This window comes from Marmota flaviventris, chromosome 20 (genome assembly GCF_047511675.1).
Source record: "Marmota flaviventris isolate mMarFla1 chromosome 20, mMarFla1.hap1, whole genome shotgun sequence".
NCBI lineage: Eukaryota > Metazoa > Chordata > Mammalia > Rodentia > Sciuridae > Marmota > Marmota flaviventris.
This window is the reverse complement of record NC_092517.1, coordinates 14969549-14993466: the sequence shown is the minus strand read 5'-3', so window position 1 is coordinate 14993466 and position 23918 is coordinate 14969549. Positions and strand designations below refer to the sequence as shown.

At 48.4% G+C, this 23918-nt stretch overlaps 2 protein-coding genes across 3 annotated transcripts in view; both read left to right on the top strand.

Moving 5' to 3' along the window:
• Cidec (cell death inducing DFFA like effector c) overlaps positions 1-23918 on the top strand; it is a 554473-nt gene that overhangs the window by 239314 nt on the left and 291241 nt on the right. The gene's annotated exons all lie outside the window — the stretch shown is intronic.
• Sec13 (SEC13 homolog, nuclear pore and COPII coat complex component) lies at positions 5909-22982 on the top strand. 2 transcript variants are annotated; one of them, XM_027931819.2, is made up of 9 exons: positions 5909-6009; positions 8748-8792; positions 10888-11003; positions 15655-15806; positions 16300-16433; positions 20573-20706; positions 20920-21043; positions 21464-21610; positions 22538-22982. In XM_027931819.2, the coding sequence occupies exons 1-9, from the start codon at positions 6007-6009 to the stop codon at positions 22649-22651; spliced, it is 969 nt and encodes a 322-aa protein (XP_027787620.1). In that variant the 5' UTR covers positions 5909-6006; the 3' UTR covers positions 22652-22982. The 2 variants fall into 2 exon arrangements, with proteins under 2 accessions (XP_027787620.1, XP_027787621.1); XM_027931820.3 differs by lacking the exon at positions 5909-6009 and adding an exon at positions 6363-6516.

Here is a 23918-nt window from a genome sequence, read left to right as displayed (position 1 = left end):
TTTTAGTTGGTAATTTAGAAGTTTATTTCCTTATAAATGGCAGCGTATAAGCTGTTGGCACACTGGATGAAGATCGGTATGGCTTGCTGCTTTTATTTTTATTTTTGAAGAAGAATAGCCTTTTTCTCTGCACTATTTAGATCCGAATGAACCTTATGATGTGTATATTGAGATGTATTCAGTGTGATTTTTAAACCAAATTGTCTTCCTTTAGCCACAATATATACTGTAACCTGTAACAGCAAGTCTTGCTTCCCCAGACAGAAAGCCATTCTGAAACCCTCCCATATCACAGGTCAGAAAAGGTGGCTATTTTCCCCCCAAGACAATAACGGCACTAGTAATCCCACTTAATAAGAGCTTATTTAATTGTCTGTCGGCCTCTTAACTGCTAAGCACTTTGTGGGTCTCAGCTTTTTTCATAAAAGAACTTTTGTATTTAATACAAAGTTTGCTTTGAGACTTTTCAGCATACAATCTTTTTCCATAAACTTGTACAGTGCAAAAGACATTTTGAATACCATGATCAATGATGTCCCATGCTTCAAGGAAAACCAAACACTTCCCGCCTCGCTTGCAAAGTCCATTCCTCACACTGACCCTTCCCCACAGTCATTTCGTGTCCGCCTGGCCCCTGCCCCTTCTCCAGGCCCAGAGAACTCTTCCACTACCAAGATGAGAGCCACCGGGAAAAGAGCCATAGTCAGCTGGGAGGGCCCGTGTCTGCACAGCTGTGGAAAAACCTGACAGCTTTGGGGTTCAAAGTCAGCCCATCCCACCTGGCAAAATCTTTCTCTAAGGATGACCTTCCGTGCAAAAGAGCATCGCCTGAGTGTCACTAAGAAGTCTCTCTGAATGTATCCAGCAGAGGAAACACCACCCTCGGATGCGCTTATTGGATTCTAGTATAAACACCACCAAAGCCAGCCCACTCGCTCCTCCGAGGAAGGAGAGACCGGCACGCAGGAAACATGGGGCAGCCCTGGAACATGGTAGTTTCTTTCGAAGTTTTCCTTTCTCACGTTTTTTCCCATCTTCCCCTTCTTTGTTCAATCACGTATCTGTGACCTCATTCCATGATATCAGGATGGTCGTACTTGCTCACCAGACTCCCCTGTGCTCCTGGAGCCGGGATGCAAGGCAAATGGGAGGGGTGCTCTGAGCAGATCCCAGCTGGGGTGACAGGGATCCATGGAAGCCACCAGGAAGGCCCGACATGGGCGTCTGGTCTTCTCTCGTCGGGAATGATGGACAATCGCACACACAGACCCCTCACTCTCAAACTTGCACACATCCACACACGCACGCACACAGGAAATGGTTGGTTTGTCACAACTCACTGTAGTATACAAAGCTTGCACTCTGCGTCCTATATCTAGCAGCATGGGGTACGTTTGGCAGATCACCCCATTAGGGGGTAAATAATTTATGACCATTCATCTGTTTTTATGAATTTTTTTATCTAGACAATAATTGTAAATAAAGAACTCACCGTCTCTGTTCATTTAATACTATGCAATGGGTATGCTTTCAATTGCCGACTCTTCTGACTCCCACAGTGTGGTTCTGAGATGTGGTTTCAGGAAAAAAAGAAAAAGAAACACCATCAAGCAGAACATAGTCAATATATACTGTGTAAATTATGCTGTTCTCATTTGGACTACACACTCTGCTTCTGTCCTGTCCTCTAGACCCAGGCTCTAGGAGAAGGTAGGAGGGAGAGCTCTGAGGTCTAAGCACCCCACCTCATAAGAGATGAGGGAAAAGCAGAGACGTGTTCAGTGACTCCTGATGCTACAGGTTGACCTACCTTTGGAGGAAGGAAGGGAGGGCTCTTCCTGCAATATGGGGCTTTCTCTAACTCAGGAGCAGACCCCAGTGCTCCACAAACCTCACCAGGGCCCTGTGTCTCAACCCCAGCATAGAACTGGCAAGAGCGGGGGCACCCTGCTTCTGAGAGCACATTGCTCTTGAGCCAGGACTCTGAACCTTGACACTCAAGAGCCCCTCTGCCCAACTGTGTTAAAATGACGCGTCTATCCCTCCTGACGTCCTATGTAGTCCTGGGCCTTTCTACAATTTATCTTCTATTCCCTCATCTGGATGTCTCCTCTGGCCCCAGCCACACTGTTTTGCTTACTGTCACTTTGGAATGTTTTATTCTGTGGCAGGGTGAGTTTCCTTCACCCTACTTGAACAAAATCTCCTAGTTATTCTCTCATATCTGTTCTTCTGAGGTAATGTTGAAAATCTGCCAAGACCTCCATCCTCTGCCCTCCTCCCAGCCCAGATTCTGGGTCCTGTCACCCTATGTGCCATCCCTCTCCCCATATTGTAATTACTGCTCCCCAGGGTCACTAAATACAGTGTGTCCTGTCAGAAGGGACAAAAGGGGAATCCTGAATCTCGAAGGAAGCCTGATGTCCCTCCTGTCATTTCACCTGTTGCCCAGGCCTAGGAGTTGTGAGACAGAGTCCACTGAGCCCCCACCCAGCCTTAGCTTAGGAACCAAAGTCACCTCATGATTATGCAGAGGTGGACCCTCCATCTTCTGCCAATCATCAGAAGATAAAAAGGGGTTCTCCTAGACCCAGAGCTATGAGGGTGAGCTCGGAGAGAATGTGGGGCCCACGCTGTACTGTTCATGGGAGAAACGTTAGTTCCTGTCTCCACTTCCTGAACTTGTTTTTGGTTATTTTATTTCAGGTGTTTTTTTTTTTTTCCAGAGAGTGGGGGTCCCCTCTTATTTAATCCAGAGCTTCAGCGCCTGTGAGATACAGAAGTTTCTTGCCCGGATGTTCTCTGTGCCCTTCCTCCCCTCACCCCATACCTGCTCTGTCTACCGGAGGCTGCCAACCTGGTGCATCTGACGAGCCTCCCCCTCAAATCTTTCCTGCAGCAACATCTGAACCCCACTTGAGAGGATCTGGCAGGGAAGGGCTGCTTCCTGAGGGCTTTAGGGTCTTCCAGAGCCAAGGCCATAATGGGACAACAGGAAACCCCAGGTCTTTTCCAGATTCCAAATCAAGCTCTCCTGATGTAAATGTAGAGATCCCACCACCCAAAAGGCAGGAGACGGAGCAGGGAGAAAGATCCCAGGCCCTGGGCAGCTGCCATCACCACCCCTTCCAAAAACAAGAGATTCGAGGCTTCTCGGGGCCACCCCTCAGCCCCTCAGTCTGTTTTGTAATGTCTGTGGTGCTCTCCCTCCCGAGCTGTTCCTCTCGGGGGTCGCCACACTTGCTAACTCTTGTGTGCACATCTTTTATAACAGAGTAGTGAGGGACTGGTGCCGCCTCCAGCTTCCATAAGCTGCCCGGGCTGTGGGGGGGGGGGGGGGGGGCCTCTGGGACAATCGGGGCTGGGAAGAGACTGTGCTCTTACTGTACACTCTTTATTTCTCTGTATCTCTGGCTTGTGCTCTTTGTAACTAATGGGATTTGTCTGCCTTTTCAACACTATACTGAGCAATAACAATAAATGCACACGTGGAAATGCAGGCATGCTTCCCATCACAAAGCCTTTTTCTGAAGGACAGCTGGGCCCCCACCCTCTGTGGGTTTAAATTTGGGGAAGTCAAGCCCCTGGTTGGGAAGGACACTTTGCTCTCCCTCTACTAGGTCGCACCTTTTGACCACCCACCAAATGAAGGAGGCAAACTTAACCTGACCATCTTAGAAAGACTTTGCGGGGGAAAGGCCTCCAGAAGGTATAAAGAAACTCTGGGCCAAAGGGACTGGGAGGTGAAGGGCACAGGTTGGAGAAAGCTAAGAACGACTTGGGGTCTGGGATTAACCAGAGGGAGGAGACGGGAAATACAGACATAGGATACAGGTGGCATCTTCCACTGGGGAGGGGGAAGACAGAGGGAGTCTGAACTTTGCCAAGCTCTGCTGAGCATTGGAAGAGAAGGAGAATATTCCCAGACTGAGAAACAATTCTCAATGTTGCTTCAAAAGCTGAGGTTTATACACACACCATCCCAGCTCTTCTCAGGTTGAACTGATGCTTAGAACAAGCACCACTGGCCCATCCTACTTCCAAGTAATTACACATCCAGGGTTCGTTTATTTAACATCAATTCTCAGAAGCAGCATTACAGGTTGAGCATCCCTAATCCAAAGATGTTTTGGGTGCTGATATAACATCATGAGTAAAAATTACACACCACAAACCTTCACTTCATGCAAAAATTTATTAAAAATACTATATAAAAGTGTTTGTGTTTAGACTTGGGTCCCATCCCCAAACCATCTCACTATGAATATGTGAATTTTCCATATCCCCAAAAATCAAACATTTCTGGTCCCAAGCATTTCAGGTAAGAGATACTCAACCTGTACTATATTTCCCACTTTCCAGAGAAGGAAACAGCAGCTCAGAGAGGTGAATGAAGAATTTGCCCATATAATAAGCAAGAGGTGTGGTACTGATACCTGTCCGTCTTGATGCCAGGATCAGCACCTAAACTTCTGTATAACAAAGTCTTTCAGTCCCGCTCACAAATATCTTGTGAGTACAAATATGAGTAAAATACATACCCATTGTTTGTCCCAAATTTTCTGTTTCTTCAACCTCAATGTTTACACCAGGAAATTCCATTAATAACGACTACGCTGCTGCATTATATTTAAATTATATCTAATATGCCTCTATGCCAATTTCCCACTGGCTCAGAAAGAACTGACCTGATCTTATCACCCAAATCAGTGATGCAACTACCCATCCAAGACTAGGGATCCCTTGAAGAACAGGAGACCAACAGGTCCCCCTTGGCTGTGTTTCCTGCTCTATCCTAAGAACCACTCCCTCTGGGCTGGGGTTGTAGCTCTGCAGCACAGTGCTTGCCCCACACATGTGAGGCACTGGGGCACTGGGATCAATCCTCAGCACCACATAAAAATAAACAAAGAAATCGTGTCCATCTATAACTAAAAAACATTAAAAAAAAAAAAATCCCCTCATGCCCCCACAATATTTCTTCATTGGAGAGAAATAAATCTCAGAAGCTGGAGTGGGGGTGGAAGGCTGGCTTGCTTCCGGAGGCTTAGTTAACAGGGAACTCCCCTGGCCTCCTCTCCAATGCTCCTTGACAGCTTGTGCCTATCAACACCTTCCTGGGGACATCACTGAGCAGGATTTGTAGCCCCAGTTTCTACAGAGGAAACTGAAGGACTGTGACTCACTAAAGAAAGCAAGTCTCCCCTGTAAGCTGCTTGCCCCCTAGTACTTGAGTGGGCCCAGGCCTAGACCATGTGTGGCCCAGGCTCTGTGCTGCAGTGCGGAATTCTCCATGTGCTTGTGGAGAGATCCTTGGCTGCTGCCCTCCCTTGGGAAAGCCAGGCATCTAGGAGGAGTTGGGGACACTGAGGGTTGGACTCCTGGACTCCAGATACAGGAGCTTGGCTGAGGTCCTCCACGCCTGGGGGAATCTACCTGATGAGCCAGCCAGCCTCACAGATCCCAGGCTTTCCGTTTGCAAGGGGAAATTTGGAGTCTCTAAAGTCATAGGTCCTGGGGCTCAGGGACGGCAGGGCGGTCCTTAGGAGGGATCAAAAATGAAGAGCTAAGACCAGACCCCACAAAATTAATCATCTTCCAAGATTCATCAAAAAGCCGGTCATACCCAGAACCGCCGAGGGGCCCGTGAAGCTGCCATTATTAATGCTTTCACTTCTAGGTCTCAGGAAAAGGGACGGCTAGGTCAGGATAGCTAACTCCCTGGAGCTTCGGAGTCCAACCGCCCCCCGCCCGGGTCGCCAAGGCAACCAGAGCCCCGCCCCGAGGATCTCCCGCGTTCCGCCAGGATAAAGAGGAGGAGCCACAGAAGGGCGGGGCGCGGCCTGTGGAAGACGCCGGACCTCCGCGCAAACCGAGCGTGTTGCTACCCGGAGGCTTCAGAGCGACGGGCCATTAGTCCTGCCGACACGGCGCCGGAAGTGAGACGTCCGGACGCGACGCCTCAGGCTGCCACGTCCGAGACCGGGAGTCGCTCTCGCAGCAGCTATGGTAAGTCGCTCTCGCCTCAGCTCAGCTGGGGTCGCGGAGCAGGGTTCGGACCACACCAAGGCTTTGGCCACGCTGAGGCTCAAAGCCCGGGCTGGGGCCGTTCAGCTCCCCCTCACTACTTGGAGGTTTGGGTACTCTGTCCGCGTCCTTGTGGACCTTTCCGATCGGGAGACCCGGACGAGGCCGCGGCACCTCCCGGGGCCCTGCGGGCCGCGCCGCTGCCCTGCCTTCCTCTTATCCCCGTCCTCTTCCTTCCGCCATTGAAAACCCCAAACGCCATCTCGAGGCCTTAGAAACCCCAGGTGTTGCTCGTAATCTCCGCCAGCCGAGCCTCGTGAAGGTGTCGTCACCCTGCAGACGAGAAAACCTTTCGCTGAGAGGTAAAGCCTCTTGCAGAGCTAGCTGGTCAGGGGCAGAGCTGAGTTCTCGAACCTTCCTAACCCTTCCGTTCTGCCGCCTACCACCTCTAACAGCTCAATTGTGACCAGTTGAGCTCAGCGTCTCCAGGTATGAGGGGCGGTTCGGGAAAGACCAACTGAATGAGGCCGCCGTTGTTTAAAATTTCTGTGATGTCTGTCGCTTACTGTTCAGTTCAATGAGCATGAATGAACTAATGAATGGGAGTCTCCAGACTGAGTTTGGTACCCTGTGGTAAATGCATGCTCTTAGGAAAATGGGTATGCCTGAGCTGCAGGTTTGAGGGAGCCTTCGTGAACCCAGGAACGAGAGCCCTGGGATTAGTTCTTGTTCTGCAGGGAGCTACTCTGCTGCTCTTTTGGCCTCTGGTTCTTAGGCTTAATAACGTTGGAAGCACTTATTCTCAGTGTTCACCTCATTCTAAGTTACTTGTGACTCGTGATTCTGAAAAGATGAATTGGTTTTTGAGTGCTGCTGCTTACTGTTTAACAGTGATAATAACAGATTATTTCAGGTTATTATTATCCTTTATCCCGCCAGGATAAAGAGGAGGAGATATTGATGAGGTGATATTGCATTCTGCTTTAAAACACACTTGTTTACAAGCATGGTTCACCAATCTTGGCTGGTGGGTGAGGGTGGTTAGAAATGAATGCTGCTTCTAAAGTCCTTTAGTAATCCAGTACGAAACTATCTGTCAGCAAACTTTCTTCCTGACTCTTTCAGCCATTAGATTTAGGGAATTCAGCGCAACAACTATTTTATGTTCTCAGTGGATGTCTGGTGGAATGGATTGTGGCTGGGAGTAGGTAGATTGGGGGATGACTCTTTCCCCAGCTCTGCCTTTAGCTCTGTGACTTTGACAAGTGTTTCTTCTTCTCTGGGCTTCTTCAGTGCCTTAGTGTGTCAGGTGATTGTAATTGACTCTGCACGTGGTACCTCCCAGGGCACATGTGAAAGCACTTTGTATCCTGACAGTTCAACGCAAGGAGACTCCTTTTCCTTTCTTGCATTTGAGGACCCTGGGAGCCCACTTTTGGAGGAGTTAGAATTTTCTGAGAGAACTGGTGCTTACTCAGCATGCGCCTCTGACCTGCTTTGCTACCATCCTCTCCCGTGATGCATCTTTCTGAAAACCTGAAGTCAGATTTTATACTTGCAGGGTTTGTGCTAGAAAGTATGAACTGGGTGAAATAGTTAAGTCAGTACCAGCCAGTCGTGGTGGCACGTGCTTATAATCCCAGCAATTAGGGAGGCCGAGACAGAATGACAAGTTCAAGGCTAGTCTGGGCAACTTAGTCCTTGTCTCAAAATAAATAAAATAAATAAAAACCAAAAAAAAAAAAAAAAGGGGTTAGGGGTATGGCTCAGTGGTAAAACATCCCTGGGTTCAATCCCTAGTATCAAAACAAAAAGGAAGAAATGTCAGTTCCAAACTGAAATCTTTTCAAGTCTCCTTTTCTATCCAATGAATTAGAATAATGGTTGAGCAAAGAAAAAGTAGTCAATTTTTGTTCATGTATTCATTCAGCAAATAGTCACCGAGTTCCTTGTGTTTGCAGTAGATGATTTGAAGGGTTTTAAAACTGCATGTGACTGAGTGCAGGGTTCCAGGGAGCTCCCCTTTTAGTGGAGAGAAGAAACAGCACAAAGTGTTGTAGGTGTGCAGGGCTGAAATTATGCAAGAGTCCAGCCAGTCAAGGATTTGAGAATCTTTAATGGGGGGGCTCATTTGAGCCACATCTCACAGAATGAGGAGGTTGATGCCATAACACCTGTGCCCCAGCCCTTCAAACTATTGAACCTGGATGCCACTAGGTGTGATAGTCCATCATAATCGGTAGACCAGGGAGCTGACTCAGGAGAAGTTTGAATCAAGTCTCCAAGTTGTAGATGTTAATCATGTTATGCATAAAGTGCCTGGGACCTCAGAGGCTGCCATCCAAGAAGGGAACGTGGACTGTAACTCCCTCCAGGCTCCACCTCACCTTCAGAGGTAGACTGCTTGTCATTCCGCAGTTCACATCGAGCTCTCTCAGACCCCTGTGTCTTTGCTGGTTTATCCCTTTGCTTAGACAGTACTCGCCCCACCCCTCGCCATCTGGTCAATTGCTCCTTCTCATCTAGGTCCAGTCCATGTCCACCGCCACCCCCTAGGGCTCCTATAATGTTAAAAGATTTATCTTACCATGTAAACTTCTCAAAGACAACTACCTCTTGCAGTCAAGAACTTAAAAAAAAAAAAAAAAAAAAGGTGGACTTAATGAGGTGATATTGCATTCTGCTGTCAGTTAATTTACCAGCGCCATCTTTGATTCCAGGTGTCAGTAATCAACACCGTGGACACATCCCATGAGGATATGATTGTGAGTATTTAATCCTCCCTCTGGGGCTTTGGGCATGGGCATTTCTGTGGGAGGGACAAAGCGTGGATTTTTCATTCCCCTTTCTATTGATCATTTTTATGAACCCAGGTGTGGCTGTACGGTGGTTGCTAGTCAGGCTGTAGCCTCAGGGGGCGTGGTCATTCTCCCAGCAGAGTCAGCAGTGTCGTCTGAGTCAGCAGGGCTATGATAGTCTGACCTCCCTGCTGAGGGGTGCTTAGGAGCAGTTTGTCACTCAGGGCCCTTGGTCTTTGGCCAACACAGTAACTTGCCAAGTGGGTGTGAGGCTTGACTGTTGTCTTCCCAGTCTTCCTCCTGCTGTCACTTCTTGGTCCCTCTGCAAAGGGGCTTAAATGAGGAGAGAAGGAAGATGTAGAAAGCCAGCCAGCAGCCACAGTGAAAGCCCAAGCAGAGCAGGTGGGACCACCACAGATGGTGACCAGACAAGGCCCTTCAAACCAGAAGTCACTGCTGAGGGCATTTCCTAAGAGGCAAACACAAGGCTCACCTTAAGAGAATAGGACTGCAGGAGGTCCAGAGATCAAAGTCTCCAGCAGGAAAAACTCCAGCTGCTTCGTGTAGGGCCATGGGGTACAGGTAATTTTTGAGCAGGACACAGGCTTAAACAGCGTTTCATGCAGGGTTACCACCCTCAGCCTGGCCACTCAATAACTGTATTCAGGTTTCTGAGATTGGCCTAATGGCAGAGTTAATCTGTTTCTGGTTTAGTCACAAGCAGTCTAGCTGTGAGACCATACCTCCTTGGATACAGCGTGATACTATGGGCAGGAAGATCCAGTGTGAGGCTCTATTGCTACTGTCTTAACTTTTGTGAGCCTCATGGGAAGAATGGTGGCTATGCTACCTACTTGCATGAGTTTGGGAAGCAGGTGAGGCAAAATCATAATTATAGACATTTGCTTACTAAACATCAGACCCCATACTAAGTACTTTTCATTCATATCTCCTTCAGATTGCCTTACAAATGTTGAAGCAGAGAGCAGTCGTTAGACCACTTTTAAATGTGGAAATTAAAGCTAAAGGAGGTGAGGTCAATACCCAAAGGTTGCACAGCAGATAAGGAGCTAGGATTTGAATCTCTTTGGGTTACACCTGCTTCCTCCCAGAGAGAGGTAGCACCTGCTGGAGATCAGCCTCGGGAATACACCTGCACTGCCCGCCCCCCAGAAAGCCAAACCCGACACAGCAGGGGAGGGGGGCTGATTCCCAAAGAGGAGTCGGTTTTCCTTGGGTGGGGCAGTGAGAAAGGAGGGCTGAGGCAGACACAGGGAATGCTTCCTTTCATAGGGCATGGTTGCTCATGGTGACCATAGGGGTGACAGCTAATCACTTCTGAAACCGTCTAGGAGCCAGCCCATCTCTGGGTGGTCAGGCAGCATCCGGCATCTGGTTCATGAGTGGCACAGCCAGTGTCACCTGCAGTGTTGTTTCCGTTGGGTGGGAGTCAGAGTTACTAGGCACAACAGTATGGAAAAGGTCCCCTGGGTGGAGTCAGGAACCCAAATATCTTGAGTGGGACCCTGTGTCTAGGCCAGAGGACCTGTCTGGGATCTTGGGTTCTGGGGCTGAGCTGGACCTCAGTGTACTTTCCCGGGCCGGGCCAGTTTTGGTTTTCCCATCTTCACCCAACAGAACAGGATTAAAGGGACCTTCCTGAGAGTGTATAAAGGGTGTGTAAAACCAGCCGAGTATGGTTTGTTTTGTCCCTTTCGGAAAGACGTCACCTAGCAGAGAGTATCTCCTTGCCTAGTGATGACTATTCTTTGAGATCAAATTAGTTTTGGGTGACTGGACGCAGTGGTGCACAGCTGTAATCCCAGGGACTTGGGAGGCTGAGGCAGGAGAATTACAAATTCAGAGCAGCCTCATCAGCTTAGCAAGACCCTGTCTTAAAAACGGCTGAAGAGGTGGCTCAGTGGTAAAGTGCCCCTGGGTTCAATTCCCAGTACCAAAAAGTGAGTTCTAGGTAGATTAGTCTAAACTAACCTATGTCTGGTGACTGCCCTCACCCGGCCTGCCCAGCCTGCAGGCTTCCTGAGCTGTCCTCCCTTTGCAGCATGATGCCCAAATGGACTACTATGGCACCCGCCTGGCAACCTGTTCCTCAGACAGGTCCGTCAAAATCTTTGATGTGCGCAACGGGGGACAGATCCTCATCGCCGATCTCAGGGGGTAAGTGTGGGCAAGCCCAGGGAAGGTTTGCCAGGATCATGTGACACCTCAGGCCCTGCCTTGAGCCTAAGGGGAAAGGATGGAGCCCAGATTCAGAGCAACCCCAAAGTACATTTAGCAAAGATGGCTGGGTCCCAGTACCCCAGTTGACATCACCATATGTCCCTAGGGGGGATGCAGCTAAGGGCACAGGTGGATCCGGCCGTGAATCTCAGATCTGCACCCACACTCCTACTGGAGGACCTGGGGCAGGTGAGGCAGTTTACCTCTTGAATCCTTATCTACATACCCTCAAGATGGGCTCATCCTGCTTCCTTCCCAAGGAGCATGTGTTACACAGCCAGCCCCCAGTTCATCTTCAGTATGAGCAGGTACTGATACATTTAAACAGCCAGTGTGGAGGCACATGCTTGTGATCCCAGCAACTTGGAAGGCTGAGGCAGGAGGATGACAAGTTTGAGGCCAGCCTCAGCAACTGAGCAAGATCCTGTCTCTCAAAAAAATTAAAAAGGCCGGGGATGTGACTCACTACTTAAGTGCCCCTGGGTTCAATCCCTGGCCCAAAAAAGGAATGTGGAAAAAAAAATAGTGGTAAACGATGCCATTTTATATGGTTTAGCCTGTGTGATCTCAAGAGCTTTACTATAAGAATAAACTTTTTAATCTGTTCTGTTTGCCAATGGCAGGTGTTGATTGAATATGTTTGATTTCCCCTTCTCCCTACTGAGATCCTGAATCACTTTTATGCTCACCCCCAAGTTCCCCGCCTTTCACAGAGTTGTGGGTTTTAACCTGAGATCCACAAGGTGCTGTGGGAAGAACACAGGGTTCTGGGAACTGGAGCAAGAGGGAAAAGAATCACCTTTATTTTTCGTGACTCTGATATTTCACACTTCTTTCAATTTTGGAGGTGCAGCGGAAACCACAGTAGTGTTTTTAGTGCCTGTCACTTTGGCACCATTGGATGTCACAGGTATTTTCATTTTACATTGCAGTTGTAGCTCTTACAATACCATGACTTTGCATCACAATGGTTATTAGATGTGCCACTAGAGTCAATCACGCTATCTGTGGGCTTATCAGTTGTTGATTTCAGTGTCTGGGTTCCTATTTCAAGATCAGGGGGTCGGCGTGGTCAGTTTGCTTCTGTCTTTTTTGTGCCCTCTTCTGAGCATCCCTGACCTTGCTAGATTGCCCAGGAGCAGAGCCCTGACTGAGGTGCCAGGGTGTATTGAGCTGCGTTAAAGCAGACTAAGTCACCCATTTGGGGAAATGAGACTGAAAGTCACCCTCCACCTGGGTGTTGAGGACAAGTGACTGAGGAGCCAGCTGCCAGAGTCCTGTGCAGGAGCTGAGCTCCCTGCAGGTTTTCCTCGTGCTCAAATGATGTGAAAGACACAGCCAAACATGTGCCTCCGTCAGAACTCTGCCCGTTGCTGGGACTCAAGTCCGTTCAATGCCATCAGCAGCTCCTTTGCAGGTGCTGGGAACATAGTGTTGTCCAGCCAGGGGGCAGTGGCTGCTGCTCTAGGGCAGAGAAGTAACCAAGGGCGTCTCCTGGCATTGAGCAGGTTTGGTTTGGTGGTCTCCCCCCCCCCCCCCCCCCCGCCATGATGATTTGATCAAATCAATCACCAGTACCTCCAGTTTCTCTCCCTAATTCACTTTTTGTATCCTAAAGGGCTCCCTCCTTTTTCTACCCCACCCTGGGGTGGAGTACAGGGGATTGAACCTGGGGGCACTTGATCACTGAGCCACACCCCCAGCCCTATTTTTTATTTTATTTAGAGATAGGGTCTCACTGAGTTGCTTAGTGCCTTGCTGTTGATGAGGCTGGCTTTGAACTTGTGGTCCTCCTGCCTCAGCCTCCCGAGCCACTGGTCCCTCTTCTATTTTCATGAAATCCTTTTTCCCTGTTTTTCTTTCCACCTTTCACATAATTGAGAAAATATGACTGTTGATTTTCTGAGTCTGGTATATTTCAATTAACATATGCTTGCCAGTTTCATCCATTTTCCTGAAAATTACATAATTTTTTTTCTTTAGGCCAAATAAAACTCCATTGTGTGTATATATACCACATTAAAAAAAATATTTTTTAGTTATAGTTGGACACAATACCTTTATTTCACTTATTTATTTTTATGTGGTGCTGAGGATCAAACCCAGGGCCTTGTGCGTGCAAGGTGAGCGCTTTACCGCTGAGCCCCAGCCCCTATACTACATTTTTTTAATCCATTCATCTGTTGACTGACACCTAGGCTGGTTCTCATGATTTGGCTCTTATGAGTTGTGCTGCTGTGAACATGGGTGTGCATGTGTCATTAAGAAATCTGACTTTAATTACTTCAGAGAAATACCAAGGGGGTGGTAGAGATGAGTCTGGCGGAATAAGACATCTCGACATTCCAAGTCTTATATAAACCTTGAGGTCCAGGTCAGTGATGTTCCTATTAAATTATGGCATTAGAGCCAGTAGACATATGCTGCTGCTTCCCTGCCTTGGCCAGACAATATTGGGGTATATTCCCCGTGTTTCTGCAAAGGTTCCCAGCAGTTGATACTCCCAAATCCACATTGTAGGAATCGGCTCAAAAATATTAACAGTGGATTGGTTTCCCCTTTCACCATTTTTTTTCTCTTCCTAGTTATAGGATTGTTTTCCAAAACAAATTGCCTACACATACCCCTTTTCTAAGGTCTGCTCTTTAGAGGAACTTGAACCCAAGATACTGGCATCACAAGTAACTATAGAAAGCAAACCCACAGGGTGAGATTCTGAAATGGTGGCCATGAGGATTGCACAGTGTGTGGGGTCGTGGGTGACACACCGCTCCATTCAGGAGCACCTCATGTCTTGTCGTTGTCTTAACAGTGCTCTTAGGGACTTGCAGCACACTTTTAACACTGTCTCATTTAAATTTCAGAGCTAAAGGCTAAGTGTCTTTTTTTTTTTTATTCTCATTCGTTATACATGACAGTAGAATGCACTGTGATGCATAAATGGAGCATAATGTCTCACTCTTCTGGTTGTACATGATGTAGAATCACATCAGTCATGTAGTTATATATGTACGTAGGGTAATAATGTCTGAGATTCTTTCTACTCTCCTTCCTACCCCCTACCCCCTCTCCTCCCTTTACTCTGTCTATTCTAAAGTACCTCTATTCTTTCCTAGCCACCACCCCCCCTTATTGAGTTAGCATCTGCATATCAGAAAACATTCAGCCTTTGGTTTGGGGGGGATTAGCTAATTTCACTCAGCATGATATTCTCCAGCTCCATCCTTTTACCAGTAAATGCCATAATTTCATTCTTCCTTAAGGCTGAGTTCCTACATATACATATTGCATATGTATATGTACCACATTTTTCTTTATCCATTCATCTGTTGAAGGGTACCCAGGATGGTTCTATAGTTTAGCTGTTGTGAATTGAGCTGCTATAAACATTGATGTGGCTGTGTCACTGTAGTATGCCGATTTTAAGTCCTTTAGGTATAAACCACAGAGTCGGATAACTGGATCAAATGGTGGTTCCATTCCAGGTTTTCTGAGGAATCTCCAAACCACTTTCCATAATGGTTGCGACAATTTGCAGTCCCAACCAGCTATGTGTGAATGTACCTTTTCCCCCTCATCCTTTTTTTTCTTTTTGTACCAAGCATTTTTCTAAGCTTTGTATGTGAGTTATCACATTTAACCCTTGTGACCACCTTGTGAAAGAAATCTTATTGATAGATCCATTTTTAAATAAAGAGACAAAGTCAAGGGGCTGTGGCTCGGTGGTAGAGCACTTGCCTGGCAGGTGTGAGGCCCTGGGTTCGATCCTCAGCACCACATAAAAATAAATAAATAAGATAAAGGTATTGTGTCCATCTACAACTAAAAAACAAACAAACAAACAAAAAAAGCCACAGGGAGATCTGACCCTGGCCCGAAGTCCAGAGCTGGGGAGTGGGGAGTGGGTTTGCAGGGGCCTGAGTACCTGCAGGCTGCCCGCTGTGTGCTGAGCGTGCAGCCCTCCCTGACCACAGGAGCAGCCCCCGTGCCAGGCCTGCTGCAGCCTATGCAGATGGTGCCTGTCGGCAGGTGAATGGACAGATGAGGAGAGAAGGGAAGGAGTGCCTTTTAAACAGATGAAAAATATCAAAGTGTAAAACACAGAAGCTGAGTGTGGAGAGTGGATTGTGACTCCGTCTATAGGTGCTGATCACCTATGGGTGTAGACAACAGTGGACACGGGCACTGCTGGCCACAGTCAGAGCGAGGTTTCTCCTGGCTGCCACAGGGAGGCTGCTGGAGTCCTGTCTGTCAAAAGACTGTGACTTCAAGGTGCTCAACCTCTCAGGACATTAGGGTCCTCACTGTCTAGTAAGTGTCCCTGTGGCAGTGGCATTCTGTACTGTCCCTTTTTGATTTTTTTTTTTAATATTTTTTAGTTGTAGATGGACACAATATCTTTATTTATGTGGTGCTAAGGATCGAACTCCGGGCCTCACACGTGCTAGGCAAGCGCTCTACCGCTGAGCCCCAGCCCCCCTTTTGGAATTCTTGGGCAGACTTTATTTAGTTCTGTCCAGAATAGAGCCTGGCAGAGCCCTGGGTTCCCCTGACTCCCCCTGAGCAGCTCCAACCCCTCCCCTTGCAGGCACGAGGGTCCTGTGTGGCAGGTGGCCTGGGCCCACCCCATGTATGGCAATATCCTGGCCTCCTGCTCCTACGACCGGAAAGTCATTATCTGGAAAGAGGAAAACGGCACCTGGGAGAAGACCCACGAGCACTCGGGACACGACTCTTCCGGTACATGGGGCTGGTGGGCATTCAACCCCTGGGTGAAGAGGGACTCTGTCCTTCCTGAAGCCCTAGCTCCCTTGTTGTAGTGGGGCTTTTCTGTCCCCTGGGATTGGTTGGCCTTCTGCTAGTCCCTCACTCTCACCCTAGCTGTGGATACCTCAGGTTGACGCCCCTTATAGTTGGGATAAGGCCCCAAATCCAAAGCCAGTCCAAAGCAAAATGAAGCGTAAGCACAACACAGTGAATTTTCCTGAAGGTTTATTCATTTTTTAAGTACCAGCCTTTATTCTCAGGTGGTTTTCCTTCTATTCTTTTGAAGACCGACTATGAAATGATAATGTTAGTAGATAATTGCGTCTTTGACAAAATCACAACTGCCCGCAGTGATCCCTACAGTTATTTTAGAAACGTAGTAAAGCCATAGATCTGGGAAACAGACGGTATGCGGCTTCGCGCCTGCTGTCCCTACTCACTGCTCCCTCTGTCCCTCCCTCCGCAGTGAACTCTGTGTGCTGGGCCCCCCATGACTACGGCCTGATCCTGGCCTGCGGGAGCTCGGATGGGGCCATCTCCCTGCTGACCTACACCGGGGAAGGCCAGTGGGAAGTGAAGAAGATCAACAACGCTCACACCGTAAGTCCAGCTCCTGCCTTCATGCACAGGGTAGTGCTGTGGCCCGGGGGTGGGGGGGGGGTGGTGAGTTGTGGGCCAGGAGGGCTGCTGGTCACATGCTTGAGCCTCCTGTTCTGAAGCCCGAGCAGCTGCACAGCCTCTGCTGCCCAGGGCAGGGTTGGCACTGGCTCCTCCTGGTAAGCCCCCCGGTGGGGAGGGCTGAGGCAGCAGCAGCCCACCCACCTGTTGCCTTCGCTTGGTCAACACGCCCTGCAACAGCCACTGAGACCCCTAGAGCTGAGGTGGCTATAGAAAGCATCACAGTGGCTGAGTTCCATGTGTTCCTGGGCATTGGACCTTAAGTTTGAAACTGTCCAGAAAACAGTGTGGACAGTGGGGGACACACCTCTGGAGCCCCTGCCGTGTGTACCTTGTTCTCACAAACTCATGAATGAAAGGAGGAACTAACAGTTGTGAGATTCTCAGGGCTCACCCACATCACAGAATGTCTTGCATGTTCCTTTCTATGGCCAGTGATGCTTCACTGTGGTTGTGCATTGTGGCTGTGCGCGTCATGTTTGGCCATTCCCCAGCTGATGGGCCCCTTTAGCTGTCATGACCAGATGCTACTACTGTGAATGTTCAGGGACAGGTTTCTGCATCAGTGGGTGGGTTTCCCCTGGGTGCACCGAGGTGAACTTGCTGAGCCATGTCGTCATACTGTGTTCCCACCAGCAGCACCAGGTGCTCCTCCTCCACATCCTCACCAACAGCCATCTCTGTGGTCAGCACCGTCCTGGTGGGTGTGAGGTGGTTGTTGCTGTGGTTTGTATTTGCATTTTGCTCATCAAAATGGGCATCTTTGCTGTGGTTCTAGCCATTTCTATGTCCTCTTTAGAGAAATGCCTGGAGGGTCTTGCACTCTGTTGTACCACAGTGGGAAAGACTAAAGAACTGTAAGTCCTGTCACCAGGGGAGACTGCTGGGGTGAAATCAGAATTGAGCCAGTTAGGGACACAGAAGGACACCAACATTGGGAAGAAACAGGGTCAGGAACTGCTGTGAGCCACCACTTGCCCAAAGGAGAGAGAGAGGTCTGAACTTAGAAAGGCATTGCTGACCTTCATCACTACACTAATCTCATAAATAAAGCAGAAAACTAGGCTGGGAGTAGCTATAAATCAGGAGAGCCCGGCCTGGTGGCACATGCCTGTAATCCCACAGCTCAGGAAGCTAAAGCAAGAGGATTGTGAGTTAGAAGCCAGCCTCAGCAACTTAGTGAGACCCTGACTCAAAAAGTAGCCACATCAATGTTTATAGCAGCTCAATTTACAAAAGCTAGGCTATGGAAACCAACCTAGGTGCCCTCCAATAGAAGAATGGATGAAGAAAATGAGAGGGGGAGAGAGAACACACACACACGGAATATTACTCAACCATAAAGATTAAATTATGGCATTGGCTGGTAAATGGATGGAACTGGAAATCGTCATGCTAAGTGAAATAAGCCAATCCCAAGAAACAAAAGCAGAATGTTTTCTCTGATATGTGGGTGCTAACACATGAAAAGGGGGCAGGGGAGGGAAAAGCAGAAGTTCATTGGATTAGATGAAGGGGAAGGAGGAGGAGGGAGGGCAGATGGGAATAGGAAAGTAGCAGTAAAGTGAATCACATAACTTTCCTATGTTCTTATATGAATACACAACCAGCGAAACTCATGTACAACCACAAGGGAAGTTATACTACGTGTATATATGTCAAAATACACTCTATCATGTATAAAAGAACAACAATTAAAAAAAACACACACACTACACACACCACCAAAAAATAAAAAGGGCTGGGAATATGGCTCATTGATTAAGCAACCCTGGGTTTAATCCCTGGTACCAAAAAAAAAAAAAAAAAAACACAAGCCAAAATTAGAGAAACTCAAAAATGAAGAAACGGAACTCAGGAAAGAATTGGAAACAGAAAACATGAAATTAGAAGTACAGGAGCAAGCTTTTGATAGAGGCAAATGGGAAGTATACCAATAAGTCTCTGAAGAAAACGAAATACTAAAAAGATTCAAGAAAATCTTTAAAGGATTTGAAACTTGATTAGGAGATATAATTCTGTATTTAAGAACGTCACCGCACGCCAGGCACGATGGCACATACCTGTAATGCCAGGGGCTAGGGAGGCTAAGGCAAGAGGATTGTGAGTTCAAAGCCAGCCTCAGCAACTTGGGCCCTGTCTGAAAATATAAAGATGGCTGGGGATTTGGGTCAGTGGTCGAGTGCCCCTGGATTCAATATCTGCTACCAAAAAAAGAACATCAACCCAGAGTCACCAAGAAAGACATAATTCTAGTAAAATTATTAGACTTTAAACAAAACAAATTGGGCAAAACCGAGTTAGATAATCAGAGTCTTCTTCAATCATAATAATTCATGCATAAGAAAAAGGAGTTCAGGACTGGGGGTGCTGCTCAGTGATAGTGTGTGCCTAACATTCACAAGGCCCTGGGTTTATCCGAGCACCAGAGACCACATATTTGAAGTATTCAAGCCAGGCGTGGTGGCACATGGCCTGTAAGTAATCCCAGCAGCTCACAAGGCTGAGGCAGGAAGATCACAAGTTCAAAGCCAGCCTCAAAAACTTGGCAAGGCCCTGTCTCAAAAAATAAAATGGGCTGGGGATATGGCTCAGTGTTTAAGCACCTCTGGGTTTGACTCCTGGTACCAACAACATCATAAAATATTCAAGGGAGTTGGGCACAAGGACATACCCATAATCCCAGCTACTGATAGGCTGAGGCAAGAGGATCACAAGCTGGAGGCCAGCCTGAGCAATTTAGCCAGACTCTGTCTCAACTAAAGGGAGGGTGGGTGGGTGGGTAGTAGGGCACCCCTAGACTCCCTCCCCAGTTGGTGGGGATGGACAGTGTGAGGGAGAATGGGGAAAAAACATTTGTAGTCTCTTTAAATGTCTTTAGTAACCATGTTGGCAGTAGAAAGTTTTGTGTGAAATGAGACAAAACCACATGTAATTCTGGGGCTGTGAGCATCCCTAGAATCCAGATTATAATTTTGAAATAGTTTCTCAAACTAGAGACATCCCAGGTCTGAGGCAGGAAGTGTACAGGGAAAGCCTAGAACGTGGTACCTCTAGAGAAATGATCAGAGCTGTGTTGGACACGGTAGGGTTGTGTCAGAGAAGCCCAGCTGAGCAGTCTGAGGGTGACAAGAATACAGTGAGCTGGGTCTGGTGGCATATGCCTGTAATCCCAGCTGAGGCAGGAGTTGTTCAGAGCCAGCCTGAGAAGCTTAGGCATGCCCTCGGCAACTCAGTGAGACACTGTCTCTCAATTAAAAAGACCTTTAAAAGGCGGGGAGCGTGGTGGGGGGAATGTGGCTCGGTGGTTAAGCGCCCCTGGGTTCAATCCCCAGTACCAAAAATAAGTGAACTGAAACCTGTCAAATGAGCATATGGATCCAGTAGCTCATGAAATTAGAATGAAGCCCAGAGTGGCCAACCTGGGCCACGTATCAACAACCTGGCACTTCCTAGTGGCGCTGGAGACGTGTGGCCTGGCCAGGGACGCAGCCCTCGCCCTGCTCAGCCTGGGCTCCAGATAAGCGTTCAAGAATTCAGAAGAGCCCGACTGGGCAGGGGTCAGGTGACTCTGGTTCGTTCAACAGGAAAACTATAAGGAGGGAAAAATCAGGAGCACTGTATTAATTAGATGGGTTAATGTAATGGGCACATGGGTGGCACAGCAGGTAACAGTAGCAGGGGAGGAGGAAAAGCTGAGGGGGCCTGGGCTGTGTGGTTAGGAGGGGACAAAGTGACAGGCTTCTCAGGTAGGGGGTGGTGGTTTCTTGACAGGGTTTCCAGGGTGCTTCAGAGTTCATTAGGCCAAGTGCTGCTTATCTGTGTGGTTTTAATGGACTCCACTGTGGCCTCCTTTCAAGTATTTGGAAAAGGTGACCTTTAAGTCCCTAATTCCACATGTGCATAGACGCAGATTAGGCTTCCTTGACAGAATTCTTCTCTCATGGGCTGTGTTGTCTAGTCCTGAAAACTGGAGATGTGACCACCAGCCTCAGGTGTGTACAGAGGTGTGTTGCTGCAGGGCACAAGGGCGAGCTCGTCACCTGGGTCCCTCTTTACAGATTGGCTGCAATGCAGTCAGCTGGGCCCCTGCGGTGGTCCCCGGAAGCCTCATAGACCAGCCGTCAGGACAGAAGCCCAGTTACATCAAGAAGTTTGCATCTGGGGGCTGTGACAACCTCATCAAGCTGTGGAAGTGAGTGGCTTGTGTGCTCCCCCACCATGCTCAGCCAGATCACAAGGTCACCTCTGTTACCACCACCCAAACCAGGACATTCTTTAAAAAACCCGCCCCCCCTTTTTTAAAGCAACTTCCTGGTTACCGCACTTCTAGCAGTGGCGGGTGAGACTGGCCTGGAGAGGAAGGTGGCACAGCTCCCTGCTGAATGCTCCTGTGCTGTTCCCGCAGGGAGGAGGAGGACGGCCAATGGAAAGAAGAGCAGAAGCTGGAGGCGCACAGCGACTGGGTTCGCGATGTCGCCTGGGCCCCCTCCATTGGCCTGCCCACCAGCACCATCGCCAGCTGCTCCCAGGTCAGCCCAGGCACATTCCTGATGGCTTAGCGGGAGTCACCCCTCTAGAGGTTGGAAGGACACAGGCCCAGGGGCTGAGTTAGGGTCTGCTTTCCCCTCCTGGCCACCCTTCCCCAATTACACTCCACACCTCCAGAGAGCGCGAGGCCGTTTGGTAAACAAGAATGTTTATTTGGTTTTAAAGTGAAAAGCGATTTTGAATATTTTTTAGTGGACACAACTTTATTTTTATGGGGTGCTGAGGATTACACCCTGTGCTTGAGCCACATCCCTAGGCCCACTGTTTCTCCGTTAAGTGGCTTGATAGGCATGAGGGAGCCGTAGAGAAAACAAGAGCAATGGCCTAAGTCCCTCAGGGTAGAGATAAGCAAGGATGCCAGCTTCAAAGCTATGGAGGGAGACTCCTGACTCTTTTCCCAGGATGGCCGGGTGTTCATTTGGACCTGTGATGATGCCTCAGGCAACATGTGGTCACCTAAGTTACTGCATAAGTTCAACGATGTCGTGTGGCACGTGAGCTGGTCCATCACCGCCAACATCCTGGCCGTCTCTGGTGGAGACAATAAGGTAGGTCCATTCCACAGCTGGGGGCCCTCCGCTTTGCCCATGGGGTGTGTGCTAGGCCTATGTGATTACTGGCTTGGAAGGGACGTTAGAGGCTGCTCCTCCAGGTTCAAAGCCAGCCTTGGTGAGGCACTTAATAACTGAGAAAAACCTATCTCAAAAGAGGGCCCCTAGGTTCAATCCCCAGTACAAAAAAAAGGAGCTGTCACAAAGCAGTATAAGCCACTTTTTCATAGTTTGTCTACTACTATATGAGGGTACTTATTTTTATGAGCCTCCTACCTGAGGCTTTCATGTCACACTTCCCTCTTGTGAACCAGAGTGGCGAGGGCTGGAATGACAGCCCACCCTCTATGATGATTAGGAGTCCTCAGGGGACAGTGACATTCCTAATCACTTTATTTTTTTAAATCTGTGCAGGAGGGAAGGGGTTAATTCTTTAGCCACACAATAACCTGGGTCAGAAACTCTACCCTTTAAGCTAACTGAGCATATTACGTGTTGCTAGACAGTGGGGACCCTCTGCAGGCAGCTGAGGTCCTACAAAGATCGATCAGGCTCCCCCTTCGGCCCAGACTTGTGTGTGGTAACTTTCACAGGTGCTGTCGCTGGACTTTGAGGCTTCCTACAAAGGACACAGTGTTCGTCCTGGGGAGATAAAACCCTTCCTTTGCAGATAGACTTTTAGATTTTTTTACTCTGCGGAGAGAGAGATCTTGCCTGCTCTCAGCTATTTCTTCAGTGTAGAAGTGGCACACTACTGCTAAAAAAAACTTGTGACCAATTTTAAGAACTTAACCTCCAAGTTGAAGTCAGGTTGTGCAATCATAACCAGCTCCCTGGTCTGGGGACATCCTCTCCCTGCATCGGTGTGATGCCTGCTCTTTTACCTTCATTTTGATGAGTGACAGTCTCTGTGCTAACATGCAGGTAACCCTGTGGAAGGAATCCGTGGATGGGCAGTGGGTCTGCATCAGTGACGTCAATAAGGGCCAGGGCTCCGTGTCAGCTTCCGTCACAGAGGGCCAGCAGAACGAGCAGTGACAACACAGGTGGGGCCTGGTTCCCCACTCCAGGACTGCCCTTTCCTGGGACAACTGACCAAGCAAGTGGGAAGAGGAGCACCCAGCTCCACCAGGACCGTCTTCCTAGGAACACTTACAAATGCTACCACAGATCGATCATCTGCCTTAACATGATTCCATGAGGTTTGTAATTTACTGCCCGGCTCAATCCATTCATGTCCTGAGGAAACTACAGATGACTTCAAATCTATTATTTTGAAATACTTTTGGCCATTTTTATGTACCTTTGGGTTTGGGCATTATTTGGGGGGAGGTTGTTCCCAAACTAAATAAAATCATATTGCTTATAATTCTTCATTTTCCTAACACCACTAACGAGGCAAAAGCTCAACCTGCCTCACTCTGTGTGAGTTCAAGATTTGCTTCATGTTGAAGGCACCACAGTTGTGAGGACTCTGTCCTGATGGGTGGACCAGAGGGGCTATGACCAGGCTCTGTAAGAGTGTTGGGCTCCAGAGAGGGGTGATGTGAATGTGGTCAGGCAACCATGGACCCCTATTCCCTTGACTGCATCCTTCCCTTATTTTTCAGCAATAAAATGAAAGAAAGTGGAAGCACTTTGGTTGAAATGACAGTAGAGGCCTTCAGAGAACAGAAACACCCTAACACTTACCTTTTATCTAAATTTTCAAGTATTCTAAATATTAACCCCTTACCAATATGAAGATAATTTCTCCTGCCAGTTTTCTTTGCTATGTGGTCCTATTTTGTCTGACCCCTTGGCATGCACTCCTCAGTACAGGGGTGTCCCTGATTCGGGGTAGCCTCATGTCCAGGTCTGCCTTTCCTAACAAGCTCTGCTCTGCAAGCAAAGGACAGGCTTCCTAGATCTAGTGCCAGATGCCCTCAACAAAAGAATGGTTTTGCCTTCCTACCGTGGCTGCTGCTCCTGGTCAAGTCAGCTGCAGCAAGCCGTGTGCTCCGTAGCTCACACCACCTAGCCGAGTCAAGGCAACGTGGCAGGACACTTCATGCTTGTAATGGTAACTAGTGGCCAGAAAGCAACAGGCCAATCTCTGGCCCTTGCTCGCCTCCTGACAGCGGAACGACTTCATGATACAGCCCTAGGAGAAGGCAGCCTCGTGCCCCAGTAACACACTGTGAATGAGCTCTACAGCAAAGGCCGAGCCAGACCTGAAAAGCAACCAGGAAGGGGACCAAACAGAAGTAATTCCAATGTTTGGGAAAAGCCCAACATTCTGTAGAAAAAAAAAATCCAGCTCTTA